The sequence below is a fragment of the Rhea pennata genome, chromosome 2 (assembly GCF_028389875.1).
Source record: "Rhea pennata isolate bPtePen1 chromosome 2, bPtePen1.pri, whole genome shotgun sequence".
NCBI classification, from domain to species: domain Eukaryota; kingdom Metazoa; phylum Chordata; class Aves; order Rheiformes; family Rheidae; genus Rhea; species Rhea pennata.
In genome coordinates, this window is record NC_084664.1 from 109,426,252 (window position 1) to 109,444,273 (window position 18,022).

The window sequence follows — 18,022 nt, forward strand, 5'->3', positions numbered from 1 at the left end:
TCTAGGCTCGTCCTTTCAGAGCCATTTAGCTCCTTAGTTTTAAGGACAAGATTAATGCCAACATGGAATGGTTATTTCCTTTAAAAATGCTTGTGTGTGTGCGTGTGTGTGTGTGTGTGTTTAACAGCTGTTTTTCAGAGTTCAGAGTTTCAGGGTCAAAAAGAATGAAGACTCCAAACTAATATGATTATTTTTTTGCTAGAATGGATCGCATCAAAGCCAGGCAGCAAAAATACAGAAAGGGCAAAGAGAGAATGCTGAGCATGAACCAGGAGTCATCAGAAGGGCAAGACTTTCAGAAGGTTTCTGAGGAAGATGATGAAGGTACTGTTAGCTGGTGTCATACCATAAATGTGCTGGAATTTGCAAGTCAGCTCTAGTAAGTCTAGCAGTGGGACAAGTGAGAAACTTCCAAAATGGCATCATGTGGCAAAGTTGCTAGCTGAATATCAGATTAGAGTTTGAGTCAGCCAAAAATATTACAGGGTTTTCTACTGCAGGACGTTTGGGGGAAGATGGTTTGCTTTGAAGGTACTTTGGATGACTTTGGGTTGTTGGTGAAGCTCAGTAGCAGTAGGTGTTTGTTTTGAACACTTTTTACTTATAAACTACAATATTACAAATAGGTAGCATTTATTTTTTTCCAGCAACATTTTTGAATGTCGTGAGGTTTTTTCTTCAGTCACTGAAATATTTGTACACTTGTTAATGTTGTTTAAAACATGGGAACAAATAAAATAATACTTAACTTGTGCCACATTTCCAGCACTGGCTAAGAGAACAAAACTTACTGTATTTAAATTTCAGGAGCCTAAAATGTAGGGTGATTTTTAGGGAGAGTAGATAGGATGGGAGGTAGATATATGTGTCATGTGGAGACTGAGTATGATGACCAGTGTGTTCCTGTCCAGTATGATATTCCTTGTCTTTCAGAGAACTAAAAAGCAAGTAACTGAATTCAGATTTTTTAATTTCCATTTGCCATTGATTAAAGTTATTTCCAAATCCAGTTTATAGTATCTATTTTAAAATGTTGAATGATACATAAATAGAATTCCATGAATTACTTTGGGTTCTTTTTCCTTATTCAAATGGAAAAAAATCCACAAATATTGGTTACTTTGTAATGCATAGATGGATAATGAACATTGTTTCTTATAACACTCAGAATTTGTCTATTTTCAAAGTATTTTTTCTGGAAATTACAGTCAAATATGACTGTGTGTTTTAAAACGCAAATCTGAACTTTTTCATTGTTTTAGACTAGAATCCTGTTTTAACTGCTGGACAAATTAGAGCATTTGTGCTTTGTGGTCATGCTTCTGAATGATTTTTGTATTAAGTGTATTTAGTAGAGCTAACATCTGATGTGCTTTTTTGAGAGAAATGAAAAATGATTAAGCAGTGTAAGAAATATGTTTCTCATTTTGTAAAATTAATATTTGGACATATTTTATTTTAGGAGAAGCAGACAAAGAGAAAGCCAAGGGCAAAAAAAAGCTGTGGTGGCGGCCTTGGGTTGATCATGCTTCCAGTAGGTTTTCTCAATCATCTTACAAATATGTGGATTTAACCCTTATATCCTTGACCAGAATGAAGGCATCCCCATGACCTGTTTGTTTTATGCCTGATTTTATGATTGTGACTTGATAGAAGGCTTGTTTGCTTCCAGAAGTGATTTCAGTTTCCAAATCTTCAAGGAGTGTTTAACCATATTTTGAATTTGTATGTGTTGGAAGCATAGCTCATGGTACTTTAGACATTCTTACAAAGATATCAAATCAGATAAAAAAAATGCCAAAAAGAATCTGTCTTGGCCTCGGAAGTCTCAACTACCCAGTACAATAAATATACTTAAAAATGTGAAGGCAAAGGTTTGCCAATACATTCAAACATTAGTCATAATTTCTTTTTCATGTACACACATCATATATCTTTTTTTACAGTTCATCAGTCATTCTATAGTCAGCTGTAGAAATCTGAGTACCACAGTAAGGCAGCAGGACTATTCCCAGGACTAGGCTGTGCAGTGCTCAGCTGAGTATCTCTGATCACATTATAACATGCTGTTGATGCCAGTTATTCTGTTATTTCCATTTTTTGTGTTTATCTCACAGTAAACATGTATTCAGACTTGTGCACAAGAAATTATTATTCATCTCATTATTGCATTATGATGTTGTAATTAATCTGTAACCCAGTCCAGGTATAGAATAGAGTTCTTCTCTACTTTGCAGATTGGGTAAAACCAAAAGCTGAGCAGACTGTCACCTAATCTCAAAGCTAATGTCTCTGTACAGCATCTTTGATCAAGGAAATCAGTTGTGAACTGTTCAAGAGCTACTGGAAATAGTATAAATATTCAAGTATATACTACTGATCATAGTGGTGATCATGGAATATGAATACCTGTATTTTGGCTGGTCATTTAGTATAGCAAGAGTTACTCTCTGTGATACTTACACAAATCTACCTGCTCCTTTATTTATCTATGTGTATCTATTTGTAACTCCAGGGTATATATTTGCCAACAGTATTTAACAGAATATCATATGCTTAATTCTATCAAGTCACAAGTAAACTGTGCCTCTATTTTTATTTTTCTAAATGACATATTGCCACTTTTGAGAGACCTATCCTTTTTCAAAACAAGCTTCTGAAAACAAGCTTCTTGTCACATAGTTTCATAAGAAAACAATGACAAAACAGATCAAAAGTGTAATCTGAGATTTTACTGTAGAATTTCAAGCTACAGTGACTTTGAAGGAATGGGATATGGTCTCTTTGTTTATTCACCACTGGTTTTGTAGTATGAAGAACTGCTCAGAGAGACATTGACTTTGGCTCTCACTCATTTCACCCTCATTATGTAATCTTCTTAGGAGGCAACTTGCATTTTGGTATTTAAACAGTGAGCATTCTTGGCATTATTTGTGGCAATAATGCAGAGCCTTGTGGGAAACATCATAGACCCTGATCCTGCAAACAGTGATTGCCTGCCATGTGGCTTATTTCCACATTCACTGAAACATGACAGTTACAGTAGGTGTTTGCAGGCTCTCAGACTGGAAATAGAGTGATATTCCCCGTGGAAGGTCTTTGCTTTTGAAACACTCTGCTGTAACTCTGTAGCATTCTGCCACAGATGGCTGCTGCTTCTTTTGTAAATGAGTTTGTGTTTGGGGTTGTATATATGCTGTTGAGGAGCTGGGTTACTGAAATTCTGAGTTTTATGCCAGTTGTGATATTTGTTAATTTAGATTATTAATGTCATATTTTTTACCACTAGTTTTAAGCTATTCTACAGAAACATGCCTCATTTTGTATATTATGGGAAGTAAAACATAGTCGTTAATTTAGAAACTGAGTAGAACTGATGGGAAACATGCAGGAGGGTTTCCTCATTGACTCTCCATGCAGGGAGATACAATTCCTCCTGTGCTTGTGGATTAGATACGGAGCCTCACAAAGATCAGCAGGAGTTAGGGCCCACCTGCTCAGAGGTCCTCGGCTTCTCCCAGGGCACAAGAGTTGTGTTTGATGGAGTGGTAAAGACAGAACTTGCAGTGGTTCTGGGGAGTGCTTTTGTTCTGGGCACAAGGAGATGATGATATTAAAATGACTTCTGCAGGACCCTCCTGCTTCCTCCATCTCATACCATAATGAAAGCCTGCAAGTCCCTTTTCTCAGTAAGAGGAAGTCCCTTTTTGCAGTAGGAAAGGGGACCCCTGAATCCAGTCTGGCCATGAATTATTTTACTAGTAAAGTATCGTCTCTGTAATAATCCCTGTAGGTTACTAACACACTTCTTATTCCATATTGATGTATACAAGAGTGCATTATTGCTATTCAATCATACCTCCCTTTTGAGTTGAAATGCTGTTGTAAAAGAAGTGTAATTGCTACATTAGAAGGTTCCCTTGGATATACTTTAACCTAAAAAATTTGGAGGGTGATCATTTTCTTCTGACTCAGAGGCTCCAAGTCTGACTGGAGGCTACTCTGGGACTTTAAATGTGTGATTCCCCTAGATGTCAGACCTCATCCTGCTGATCTTTTGTGTGGACCATTTCCATAGGTCATGATGACATATTTTTTTCTGAAAGAGTACTGCAGACTATTGGCTCTTAAAATACATGCATCTCTCTAATATATTTTAAACAGACATTCTTAGAAAGGCCTACATCAAATAATTAACTTGCTGATCTGAAAAGTTCCAATTTTTTTTTTTTTTTTTTTTTTTTTTTTTTTTTTACCTCTATTTGGCAATTAGGACTGCTGAAGTAGACTCTGTAGGGGTTCCTCTGTAGGGGTTTCATTGATGTTGAAAGTCATATATTTCTATGCACATGATATTCTCTGTGAGGGAATTTTAGACACTGAAGTTATGACCTAATAGAGTTCTGGCAAATTACGTAGTGGAATGGCCCTGAGGTTTCTACTGTAGTTATTTGTGGCCACCTAGGTACAAGGGATCTGTATAGAATTCAAGGTATGATTGAATAGAATTAAAGCTACTGTTAATTTTCTAGAAACCTATAATGAGGGTTAAATGTACCTTTTATATAAACATGTATTGCTCCATATAACCAGATTGTGTGACATTTCATCTAAGTAACCATTCCTTTATATTTCAGCTTTAGTGTGAAAAATTATTTACCAGTCTTCACTGCTGAATGTTACGCTACGATTTTGATTTTCCTCTTGCTCATTATCTTTTTAATTTCTTTTGTTTCCCTTGTTCATTCATATAGGCCTGTTACTGTTTGAGAAATAAAAACATTGGTTCTGTTCAAGGATATAAGGCCTAGCTTATTCACTGTGCATCTTTTTTTATCAAGGTTTCAGATTCTTTCTGAATCCATGGGCAAAAAATTGAAACTCATTTATGATCATGTTAATAGTATCCAGGTGATTTGTTTTAAACAAACCAAGGTTTTCCATTACTTCATCAAAGCTTAAAAGTTTGGAGAAAGCAATTAATAATACCATCCCATTGAGCAGTTTAAAGAATACCTTAGCATTTAAAGAGCAGTTCTGTATTTTTTGTCCAGTGGTAATGTTTACAAAAATTTGTTTACTTACCTGCTGGGCTTTTTTTACTTGCTCAAATAACCATCAATTCTCAATTCATTTAGATCTAATTGCCTTTTTTCCTAAAATATTTAACTTAGTAACTTGATATACTTCAAGCTTTTTCTTTACATTTTGCCATTCCATTTTCTTCTCATAGTGATATTTTCCTAAGTACATTTTTGTATAACTCTCATTCATGCCCAGAGTTTCACACAGACTAACATCAAATAAGTTGCCTGATACCTATTCATTTCTCTTTCTTCTCTGTTTTCATCTCTTCTGATTATGAATTCTTGAATGACTGGCTGACTATTCATAGGACTTGGGGCAATTCAGAATAGAACTTTTAGGAAAAATAAGAAAATATTTTGTTTCACTTAGTGGTCAGAAGTGGAGATTATTATTTGTTTGAGACGGATAGTGAAGAGGAAGAAGAAGAGGAAAAAAAAGAAGAGGAGGAGCCTCGGAAAAAATCTGCATTTCAGGTACTTTATACTAATTTGCTGGGCAGCTGACATTTGAAACAAAATTTAGGCTTCTCGCATCATCTCACAGACTGATATGTTAAAACAGCCAGTACATCTGAAGTAGACCTGACATGTGTTGGAAATGAAATTTATTGCAAATTTAAAATGCAAGTTTGCCTACTTTAGGCATTGCCAAACCTCTGCATTTCAAGAACTACAGTAAAATCATATCTTCACTCATTTGAGCCTGAAAAATACAAAAATCTAAAAATAAAGCTCAGAATCTGAGCTCTATATTCCTGTGCTGCAAAAAAAAAAAAAAAAAAAAAAAAAAAAAAAAAAAGATGAATGAAGAAGTTGTCTTGCCTTTGCCATTACAATAGATTGCTTGGATGGTTTTCTGGTTCTGAGTAGATGCTACCAGTCCATGAAGAAATGATCCCTGACTTCTCATGGAAAAGAATACATACTTAAAAATTTTTTATTTTTACTACTGATCCTGGTGCATCAGAGGAATGTATCAATGGATTATAAAGAGCTTAGCGTTAATATTACAGAAGGAGACCACATTACTTTCTTTCATTTCTGTTTCAGGTTAATGTTGATTAATATGTTTGCATTTTTAAGTAACGGACCTGGATGAAATAAGAGGATAATGTTAGGTTAAAAGGTGCATGAAATTAGTGCTTTCCTAGATAGTTCATTCATTCACTTAGTTAATTCATTCCATACCCTTGTATATAGGATTGCTTTACTTTTTATAAGATTAAAGTTTTAGTTGTTGAAAGATTTTCAAAAGCACCAGAGACATTTTTGAGGTCTTTCACTTTAATGCCTCAAGCAAACAGGTAACTTTTTCCAGTAGACTATTCCCATCCAGATGTAAGCTCACATCTCTGCAGAACTGATGCATTACTAAAAGCGTAGCTCAAGCATGAGTGATCGACTACCTCCATGCTATTCTGTTCCTTATGCCCATAGCTTTCAAGCAGAGCTTCCTGTATCACGCCACAGAACTACAAGAGTAAATATTTAATTGAATTTAATTAATGGACAATTTGCTATCAGTTTATATGCTTAGATTACATTCATAAATGTTCAGTACTTTATAAAACTGACTAAATGGTAATAATATGGAAAGATTCTTTTCTCACCTTAAAAAAGGCAAAACCAAATCCCAATGGAATAGAATGTGAAAAGCAAGATTCATTTTCTAACATTTACTCTAATTTGTGTATATTTTGCATTTAACTCACCTTGGGCTATAAAAGAAGCTCATGATTTTCTAGAACATTTTTCTTTCTGGTTTCATACACAGTTGGAGGAATATATAATGTATAATATAGAATGTATTCTTTAATGTGAAGATTGTATTTATTTGATAGTGTAGGCAGTTAAGAATCATCTCTGAAATGTTATTGTGGACATCACACATGATCCCTTTTTGTATTGTAGTCAATACAATGTAAATTCTTTCTTAATAAACTAGATATAATCATGCAGTAGATACTTTTTAATTAACATTTTCATGCTTTCTACTAATTTCTCTTGCTTTGTCCTTCTTTATAGAGAGCTATTGGGAAATTTGCTTCAGCCATTTTAGCCTTGCCAAAGTCTATCATTAAACTGCCCAAAACTATTCTTCAGTATTTAATCAGAGCAGCAAAGGTATTTGCCATTTTGCAAGTGCTCAGTATGTGACCCATCCCATAGATCCTGGTGTAATGCATACCTCTGTCCTTATCTGCATTTTCCTCTTAAATGAATGATACGAAAAATAATGACAAGCAAAGCTTCATTGTTAGTAAATATAATACATTTCATATTTCTGGAGTGGCAAAGACACAAAAAAAGTGCTGCCCATCTTCTCTTAAGTGCAGCCCCAGAGAGAAAAATGCAGACCCAAATTCTGATTTTCTTCTGCTATTGTTGTACAAGGTGGTCAGGTTGCATGTATCTTACAGACACTGTGGAAATTACTCTCAGAAAGCTGGTAAAATATTTGAATAACCTAGTAAAACACACATTCCCTTCCAAAATCCTTTTTTTTTTTAGCTCTCTACTTCTCTGGCCTTCATCATCATCGGAGAGAGATTTGTGTATCTTCAACATTTTCTTTTGTTTTCCTCAAACAAATTTAGCATTTCCTACCTTTGAGCAGTATTTATGACTTTATGCTCCATATATGTAACATGATATTCATCAGGAGTAAGTATTAGAGACTGGGCACACCAACTCGAAAGCCTAACAGGTACCGAATGTTAAAATTTGTCCAGTGTTAAAAAACTAAAGCAATACATACGTAAGCAGCCAGGCAGCACTTAAAATATTCCCCAGCTTAACATAAGTAGAGTTATACTAAATGTATTATATCAAATGCCCTTTCTTCTTCTAACTTCCACCCTCTTCCACATCTGCCTTTTATCTCTCGTGTCTTCATTCACACTGTGACTGTGGCTAGTCTACAGCGTCTCAGCTGACTGGTCAGTAGTAGGTAATGGCAGTATCAAACTTTTGGTAAGAGACATGGTATTAGTTCAGTTAATTAGTAATATTTCCTGACAGCACCTTCATTATCAAACACCTGTTAAAAAGCAAAGAGTGTGCTTGGATCTGGTGGCACACATTTTGTCATGTGGTGCTTGTTTTGGACAAATCAGACATACAAAAATAAATAAATGTACAGACCTTGAGAGATTTGGAAGATCTTATCAATGCTGACAAAATAATTTCCTCTCCACTATCACTTACAGTCACAAATCAGAACAAAGTGTTCTTATTAAATTCAGTAAAAGTCAGTTTGACTTTTAAAAAATTGCTTTTGCTGTTCCAAAGCAATTTATGTATGCAAATTTTAAAAACACAAATAAGCCAAATAAAATTTACTGTTTTCTCCTGTAAGGGACAGTTCCAGCTTTGCTGAGATACACACGTGTTTCTGCCATTGTGTGCATGTTTGTCTTGTGAATTAAAGAGCTGTTTTATTAGTGTGCTTTATTTTTACCATCATGCATGAATTTGTGTACTGCTCTCCCCAGTCTCTGTCAAGTGTGTTGGTTAGAAATAGAAAACAATGCAGTGCCAGTCAAAAATTATTTTAATTTCTGAATGAAAAGCATAAAAGGAACAACTATATGTATATAGTCTTGGAGAAAATTTGGTTATTTCAGTTCTGTTCCTCACGTTTTATATTGTAAGGGAAAAAATGATATGGAAGTATTATTGCTTTTCTCTGTAACCTTCCCTCATAGCTTGAGCAGAGCTATTCAACCAGTTACTTTGTGTCAATAATACTTTTCACTGCTGTAGTGTTCATAAATATTTTGGACCAGTTCTTTGCTTAATGTAGTCACATAGATCAATATACTGTTGATCTGAATGAGTGCTATGAGGAGGATTTGGGCCCATTAGATCCCCCTGACATAGGTAAGTATTACTGTCTTTATTTTACAAATGAAAAACAGTAGCAGAATGGTTCATGAATGACTTATCTGAAGCAACAGAGGAAGCCACTGTCAAAATCAGGATGAAATTTGAGGAGTTCCTGGCTGCCAGGTCTGGGGCTGTGCCTAGATTAGCAAATCTGTAAATGTTCCACTGAGATCTGCAGAGAAGGGGGAAAAAACCACCTGAAGTGTAAGAGAGCTACAAAAACAAATACCTGCGTTGGCATATTACCACATCTTATGATGTTTTGGTTAGTTGATTACAACGCTTTCTCTTGAAGTTTCCATCACTCTGCATCTGGCCTGTAAAATGATTAAGTAGAAATACAGATTAAATGGAGAGATTCAGATGAGGTAGCATGTATATACAACAGCGTATTAATTCCCAAAATTCAGAGCATGAATTTTTGTGGGTTCTAATGAAACTTGGTTCATCCACAAGTGTTTTCACATTTGGTTTTATGCTAGCAAAAATAGCATATGAAAACTCAGCAGATCTGCAGGGGAGGTGCTTGATTTGGGATTCAAAATATTTGCTTACCCCTGCAGATCTGAATGTGTTTACTCGAACTATATAATCCTGTTTGTGGTTTATTTAATGGCTTACTCTCAAAACATGAAGAATCTTGAAATAAATGAATTTGTTCCTTCTAGTTTGTTTATCAGGCCTGGATAACCGATCCTAAAACTGCACTGCGACAGAGACGCAAAGAGAAGAAAAGGTTTGGGAAAGACGACAAGCGAAGGCGAAAAGGATCTGGGGATGGTAGGTACACATCTGCATTTTTAAAAGTGTACACGTGTGTTCAGCTGGCTGCCTGTTGTTTCTGGTAGTGAAATGTGGCTGAGTATCAGAGAGAAAATACTCTCAGCTCTGCAAAGGGAATCGGAAAAGGACTTTCTGCTGAAACGATCCTTTCTCATCTTCAGCGGTTACTTTGGCTCTTGCTCCCTTCAGCAGCCCGTGACAAAGCCGGTCACAGCTCTGTGCATTCATTCTGCACAGTACACCTCGGGGGGAGACAGAGGAGAAGAGAGATATGTGATCCCATGGAGTTGCCAGATTTATGCCCAGAGCTTTTGACAAATAGGTAGGCTCAACACACACTAGAAAACATCAGCTGTATGAAAACATTTGCTGAAGAGGAGCAATTGCAAGAGAAAGCCATAACCCTGTAAAGCTGTAACTGCATACAGCCAATGGTGTGGGTACCTTATGGCATTTCCCCAGAATACGGGAGCATAAACATCAGGTGTTTGGTCACATAAGACAGAGCCAGAGCATTAGCCTTTCACTCCTTCACCTCATAAAAAAAGAGTAACATACTCTCTGGGTTTGGTTTTCTAGAGTTACTGAAAGTTTCTATTTTGATGATAAATTCATTTGTATTCCCAGAGAAAGTTTTGAATTTGACAGACTTGTATTTTCTATTGAAAAATAGTTTCACTAGGAAGTTCCTAAAGAGCTGTATTTCAAGCAAAGCTGTAATAAAAATTCAGTGGAGTATTCACATAATACTTCTTTTTGCCACATTTCATGTATTTTTCCCCCAAAAAGTTTGAGTTGGCACGTAGAGAAGAATGTGACCAAATCACAGAATCTCAGAATGACTGAGAGTGGAAGGGACCTCTGGAGATCATCTAGTCCCAGCCCCTGCTCAAGCAGCGTCACCTAGAGCATATTAGACAGGTTTGCATCCAGGTGGGTTTTGAGTATCTCCAGAGAAGGAGACTCCCCAACCTCTCTGAGCAACCTGGTCCAGTGCTCCGTCACTCTCACAGTGAAGAAGTTCTTCCTTGTATTCAGACAAAACTTCCTGTGTTTCATTTTGTGCCCTTTGCCTCTTGTCCTGTTGCTGGCAATCGCTGAAAAGTGTCTGGCCCTGACCTCTTAACACCCTCCCTTCAGATACTTATACACATTGATAAGATTCTCCCTCAGCCTTCTCTTCTCCAGGCTAAACAGGCCCAGCTCTCTCAGTTTCTCTTCATGAGAGATGCTCCAGTCCCTTAATCTTCATAGCCCAATGCTTGACTCTCTCCAATGTCTCTCTTGTACTGGGGAGCCCAGCACTGGCCACAGTACACCAGATGTGGCCTCACCAGGGCAGGATCACACGTCCTTCAGCCTGCTGGCAACACTCTTCCTAATGCACCCCAGGATACCATTGGCCTTCTTGGCCACAAGGGCACGTTGCTGGCTCATGGTCAACTTCTCGTCCACCAGAATTCCCAGGTCCTTCTCCACAGAGCTATACTCCAGCAGGTCAGCCCCCGGCCTGTGCTGGTGCATGGGGTTATTCCTACCTATGTGAAGGACTCTGCACTTCCCTTTGCACTTCATTAGGTTCCTCTCTGCCCATCTCTCCAGCACATCGAGGTCCTCCAGCCTCAAGGACTGGCAGCACAGCCCTATGGTGTATCAACCACTCCACCCAATTTGGTATCGTCAGCAAGCTTGCTGAGGAGGCAGTCTATCCCTTCATCCACATCACTGATGAGTAAGTTGAACAACGTTGGACCTATTACTGAGCCCTGGGGAACTCCGCTAGAATCATAGAATCAGTAAGGTTGGAAGGGACCTCTGGAGATCATCTAGTCCAACCTCCCTGCTCAAGCGGGGTCACCTACAGCATGTTAGACAGGGTTGCATCCAGGCAAGCCTTGAAGATCTCCAGAGAAGGAGACTCCACCGCCTCTCTGGGCAACCTGGTCCAGTGCTCCGTCACTCTCACAGGGAAGAAATTCCCCCTCACGTTCAGGGAGAACTTCCTGTGGTTCAGTTTCTGCTCATTGCCTCTTGTCCTGTCACATGGGACAACTGAAAAGAGCTGGTCCCTGTCCCCTTTACACCCTCCCTTCAGGTACTTATACTCGTTGATAAGATCCCACCTCAGTCTTCTCTTCCCCAGGCTGAAGAGGCCCAGCTCTCGCAGCCCTTCCTCATAGGGCAGGTGCTCCAGCCCTCGGATCATCTTCGTAGCCCAAAGCTGGACTCTCTCCGGTAGCTCCATGTCTCTGTTGTCCTGGAAAGCCCAGAACTGGACACAGTACTCAAGATGAGGCCTCCCCAGGGCTGAGTAGAGGGGCAGGATCACCTCCCTGGACCTGCTGGCAACACTCTTCCCAATGCACCCCAGGAGACCATTGACCTTGGCCACAAGGGCACATTGCTGGCTCATGGTCAGCTTGTCATCCACCAGCACTCCCAGGTCCTTCTCTGCAGAGATGCTCTCCAGAAGGTCAGCTCCCAGCTTGGACTGCTGCCTAGGGTTATTTTTCCCTAGGTGCAGGACTCTGCACTTGCCCTTGTTGAACCTCAGGAGGTTCCTCTCTGCCCAGCTCTCCAGCCTTTCCAGGTCTCTCTGAATGGCAGCACAGCCCTCAGCTGTATCAGCCACTCCTCCCAGCTTGGTATCATTAGCAAACTTGCTGAGGAGGCACTCTGTCCCCTCATCCAGGTCACCGATGAAGAAGTTGAACAGGATGGGACCCAGTACTGAGCCCTGGGGGACGCCACTAGCCACAGGCCTCCAACTAGACTCCGCACCACTGATGACAACTCTCTGAGCTCTGCCTTTCAGCCAGTTCTCAATCCACCTCACTGTCCACTTGTCTAACCCACACTTCCTGCGCTTCTCTAGGAGGATGTTCTGGGAGACAGTATCAAAAGCCTTGCTGAAGTCAAGGTACACAACGTCCACTGCTCTGCCCTCGTCTACCCAGCCAGTCATTCCATCATAGAAGGCTATCAGATTGGCTAAGCAGGATTTCCCCTTGCTAAATCCATGCTGGCTACTCCTGATCACCTTCTTTTCCTCCATATGTCTGGAGATGACATCCAGAATGAGCTGTTCCATCACCTTTCCAGGGATGGAGGTGAGGCTGACTGGCCTGTAGTTGCCCGGGCCCTCCTTCTTGCCCTTCCTGAAGACTGGAGTGACACTGGCTTTCTTGCAGTCCTCAGGCACCTCTCCAGTTCTCCATGACTTTCAAAAATGATGGAGAGCGGCCTGGCAACAACATCTGCCAGCTCCCTCACTACCCATGGGTGCATCCGATCTGGGCCCATGGATTTGTGGATGTCTAGCCTGCCCATATCTCTAATCCTGTCCTCCTCAACCAAAGGAAAGTCTTCCTTTCTCCAGACTTTCTCCCTCACGTCCAGGCTGCAGGATTCTTGAGGGCTGCCCTTAGCAGTGAAGACTGAAGCAAAGAAGGCATTCAGTAATTCTGCCTTCTCTGTATCCCTTGTCACCAGGGCCCCTGCCCCATTCAGTAGCAGGCCCACATTTTCCCTAGTCCTCCTCTTGCTGCTGATGTATTTGAAGAAGCCCTTCCTGTTGTCCTTGACATCCCTTGCCACTAGCTACAGACCTCCAACTACACTCTGCACCACTGAGCACAACCATCTGAGCTCTGCCTTTCAGCCGGTTCTCAATCCAACACACTGTTTGCTCAGCTATCCCGCACAGCAAGAAGTGTTTTTCAGTTTTCATGCTGTCCTCCTCAATGAGGTACCCAAATATGCAGAGGCAACTGAATTCACAGTGAATTCAATACATAGCAAAAGGAAAACATGCGAGTGTTAGTGGTTTTTTACTGGTACTATAAAATCATTCAGGTCTCTGAAAAAAAATAGTTTAGAAGTGATTCACAGCTCTTGATTTTTTGCTCCTTTTTAAAAAAGAAAAGAAATTCATTTCAGCAATTTAGAAGTTTTTCTGGTTAACACAGATTTGGAGGGAAAGGAAGGCATTCAGGCAGACTCAGCTAGACTTTTCCTCTATTTGGCATGTTCACCTTTCAAAAAGGGGAAACTCTATAATTTGACTGCTGCCACTGAAGCTGGAGCTGTAATTTTAGGATGTTAGATAGAGGGAGAGTCATTTAGTTGTCCTTAAGGTGTGTCTGTGACTGTACATTATTTCTGTTACAAGCCTAAATGAAAGCACATGGTAGTTGCTTTAGCCTTGAATTCCCACTCAATACACAAGGGTTATATGAGTGAGTTACAGGCAGGAGAAGATCAGAGCCTTGAACAGACTGCCTTTCGCAGAAGCTGAAGTGAATTCTAGTGCAAATTAGTGGAAAGAAGGTGAAGTTTTTGAGGGTAGAAACAGTATAACTGAGATATTGCATCAGCTTACACCAGCAGATGATCTCACTCAACAGGGTATCTGATAAGAAAATGCCACAGTAAATTACAAGAGAGGAGTTCTTGGACTTTGTCTAATTTTGTTGGTAGGGTTGTCCCATTGCTTAGGTCCTTTAAAATGGAAACCTGCTTTCTGTTATGGTGATAGATGAGGAACCAATCACTTCTGCTTAGTGACTATAGTATATTCAGTCTTGATTGGGATTTATGCCTGCATTTGTGTGGCTGTAATTTTTGTTGCTTCCCTCATTTTTTGCAATAGGTGCTGCTGATGGGGACTTTGAAGACAGTGAAGAGGAACCTGTCAAGAAGAAATCTGATGGACCAGGTATGCCAAGAGAAAGAAGGTTACTCTGCTGTTACAGTGCGGTTGTGACTGGTGGGGTAAGCGGTACTATCACAAACACCTGCAGGCTCAAGAGTGATCACCTGATACATATTTTCATTATCTAATAAAATATACCTAGCTTAGCTTCCAGTACAGAATCCATTCAGGCCAGCGTTAAAATCTCCATTGATTTTGTTGGTGTGAAATGTTATTATCAGTACAAAAACTTTGCATTTTTTCAGTATGTTTTAGCAAATTTAGATAATGCTTTTGTCCAGTACTGGCCACTTCAACAAGGTGACAATCTCCTCTAAAAATGACATTTTATAAATCTTACCCATTCTCGTTCATAATCAGACTGGAGGATGCTCTGCACATAAGAAATGCCAGCGGTTTGCAGGATCTTGCCCTACTTTGTTTATCACCAGAGCAAAAGGAGAAAACAGGCTCTCAAACTAGCCTTGGTCATACCTTGAGTGAGACCTCATCTCCAAAAGCTATTTTTCTACTCTATTTAAAATTGGGCCCCACAATTTGGATTCAATTAAATTGTATCCCTGAGTGAGCCACAGAGTAGAAGGAACTAAAAGAGTGTGAAAGCTGTCGTTACTTTCTCACAAGAGCAGTATTTTCAAAGAAATCAGTTGCATCGTTACTGATTATCATTTTCATCATTATTGCTCCATTGCTAGTGGAGTTTTATGGCCATTTTCATACATTGCTTTCTTGTGATGTAGCCACTTCTGTTAAAACACTAAAATGAATTACTGAAACATGTCACTAGGGAAATAGGATTGATGCTGCACAGGAGTTAAGGAAAGGGAAGGAGGATTATAATCAATTTAGATTGGGACTAGTCACTTTAAGGTGTTTTTTGCTTTAGTTGAAATGCACATGCCTGGGTAAAATATATTTTAAAGGATAGTTGGAAAAATTAGATAGTAATTGTTATGAAGCATTAGTATCATTATTAACCTGGGATCAAATCCTGTCTCACACTCTCAGGCAGAGAAGCAGTTGTTCTTTCTCAGCATTTGACCCTAAAACAATAACAGTCTCTTGCAAATATAAATATTTGTTTCCCTTTTTGAAGAGGTTTAGATGTAATCGATGCCCAAAAGATTATTTTTAAAAAGTTTCAGTGAAAAGCAAAGCTATCAGAACAGCTACAGCATCATTAAAAATGTGTACTAAATCACCTCCAACACAGAGAAAAAATTACCTTTCAGATTAGACTGGAAGTGCTTGGCAAAGCACTGTGGTGAAGCCATGGCAGACCAGTGGTGGTCGATGATGAAGATAATTTTAACCTGAGAGCTGCCATTCTCCTAAAGTCAATAGCATAAATAATATGCCTGAAAGGAAGTGTGTGTGTGTGTGTGTGTGTGTGTGTGTGTGTGTGTTTGTGTGTGTGTATTTTTAAAAGGCCATTTATATGTTGTATATTTCTGTGTATGAATACTATATTTTCTTTAAACCTATTTATAGTGTTACATCTGGTATTCAAAGGAAATGAATGCTCCTAGGAGCAGAAACGGCTTTACCTTTAATTTGCAATGGCAAGATTTTCTTAGCTTCAAGACCTGTACCTTAAGGTATACATGAGTAAAATTTAAGTAGCTAAATCATAAAATCTCTCCAATTCTAAATGATATAGAAAAGGCCTGAAAAAAAATTGCACAGTATAATTAAAATAATAATGTGGCCAAGTGTAGGGGACTAAATGCTCTTATATTCAAAGATACTGGACTGGTTCCATGAGATTGCTCAGGCAGAAGATGCTGTTATTTGATGCCGATTTTACACGATTGTACCATCTGTGGGTTTTTTACTTAGTTACTCTTACACACGTGTACACAGAGACACATGCACTCTGCAGAGTTTTGGGTGACATCTTGTGGTGCAGCTAAGAAGTGAGGTTGTTAAAAGTGTTAACATGCTTTAGCACATAGGTTGGCTCCTTAGTATCTGCTTCAGACATTTTGTCCCTGCATGGCAGATTTTTTGCAGTTTTCTATTATCTTTTAGGCTGGTTACTCCAAAATTAGGTCTTTATATCTAGTGCTCTGGAATTTGGAACCTAAGGAACAGTTGGATCATAGTTGGAAAGAAATTGTATAGTATGTAAGAACTGTTTTACTGTGTGTGTGTTTGGGAGTATGAGAAATATAGGCTGAAAATGATGCCTTTCTGGGTGAGACAAGCAGTTGCTAATGCTACAGGAATTGATGAAATGAGAAATTAACTGGTATTCCCTGTGTTGAGCAAAAAAAAGCTATGGCTGTCGGTATAAACCCATTGGAAAGTGCACTGTTCCGGCAAAACGCTGAAAGGGAGCATTTTGTAAATGATTTATATGATTTTTGCTAGTTGATCTGAGATGGCTGATGACACAGTGCAGCCTATTTAAAAAAAGACAGTGTTCATAAAATTGAGGTTTTGGAAACACCTAGATGTTTCCAAAACGTTTAGATGTTTGGAGAATGGGATGAGGGTCAAAACGCTATTTAGGCAGGTTAGACTTTCAACCTCAGGTAAGCAAGGTTCAAGCACAAACAGCAAGCTCCACGTGCAGCGGAAAGCACCCACAGGAACAGAGAGGGGCCAGCTCCACACGCTGGCTGAGCAGCCGCTGAGAGCCCTGGGATGGAGCTGGGGATGTTGAAAGCTCTCAGGAGATGGCCAAATCTTTGGGTTTCATTTTGCAGACCTAAGCATACGGCGTCTCTCTAGAATGAAGGACTGTTTCTATGACTGACGATTGCAGGATCAGGTTGTCACGGGGTGGAAAAGGGATTCCAGGTGATAAGCCTAGATGTACAGGCAGGAAAATGACCCAGACAGCCAAGGGGCCTCCAGCTGTCTTCAGATGTTCCTCACCATGACAAGGTCTTGCAGCCTGGATTATTATTAGACAATAAAGGAAGAAAGAAACTAACTCCAAGCAGAAATACAATGAAAGACATTTACATCCATTAACTCTCTTGTTTTCCTTCTCCCCTAGATAACATCATCAAGAGGATATTTAATATTTTGAAGTTCACTTGGGTCCTTTTCCTGGCAACACTAGACAGTTTTACAGCTTGGCTTAATTCCATCTCAAGAGAACACATTGATATCTCTACTGTGCTAAGAATCGAGCGCTGTATGCTGACCAGGGAAATTAAGAAGGTAACGCCTTTGGTCTTTTTCTTCTGCTAATGCCATTTCCAGCCCAGCAAAACAAATGAAAGGATTGTCTTTTGAGATCAGCTGGAGGCACTGTGCTAAGAAAAAAAAATTCTAAAAATCTCACTCATATACCTATTATAAAAATATGTCTGGACTTTTCTACTGCTTGCTAATTTATGAATATTTAAATAATAAATTACTTGATTAGTTACTTGGAGCTAAAACAGATAATTGGAAAAAATAATTCTTTGAGAGACTGATAATAAGGATTTAGCTGAAAGACTCCTGCAATAAATTGCAGTTTTGAGGGGATGCAGTAGATTCAAGTAGAGACAAGAAGGTATGGCATTTTAAGCAGCTCAAAAATCACCTCAGT

General features: G+C 39.1%; 1 protein-coding gene across 1 annotated transcript in view; it reads left to right on the forward strand.

Moving 5' to 3' along the window:
* Window positions 1-18,022, forward strand: part of PIEZO2 (piezo type mechanosensitive ion channel component 2) — a 304,603-nt gene that overhangs the window by 251,824 nt on the left and 34,757 nt on the right. The window contains exons 30-36 of the mRNA XM_062570118.1: window positions 203-324; window positions 1,463-1,534; window positions 5,458-5,561; window positions 7,113-7,211; window positions 9,644-9,755; window positions 14,410-14,475; window positions 17,480-17,646. Coding sequence (XP_062426102.1) covers window positions 203-324; window positions 1,463-1,534; window positions 5,458-5,561; window positions 7,113-7,211; window positions 9,644-9,755; window positions 14,410-14,475; window positions 17,480-17,646 — 742 coding nt within the window. The remainder of the gene's footprint in view (window positions 1-202; window positions 325-1,462; window positions 1,535-5,457; window positions 5,562-7,112; window positions 7,212-9,643; window positions 9,756-14,409; window positions 14,476-17,479; window positions 17,647-18,022) is intronic.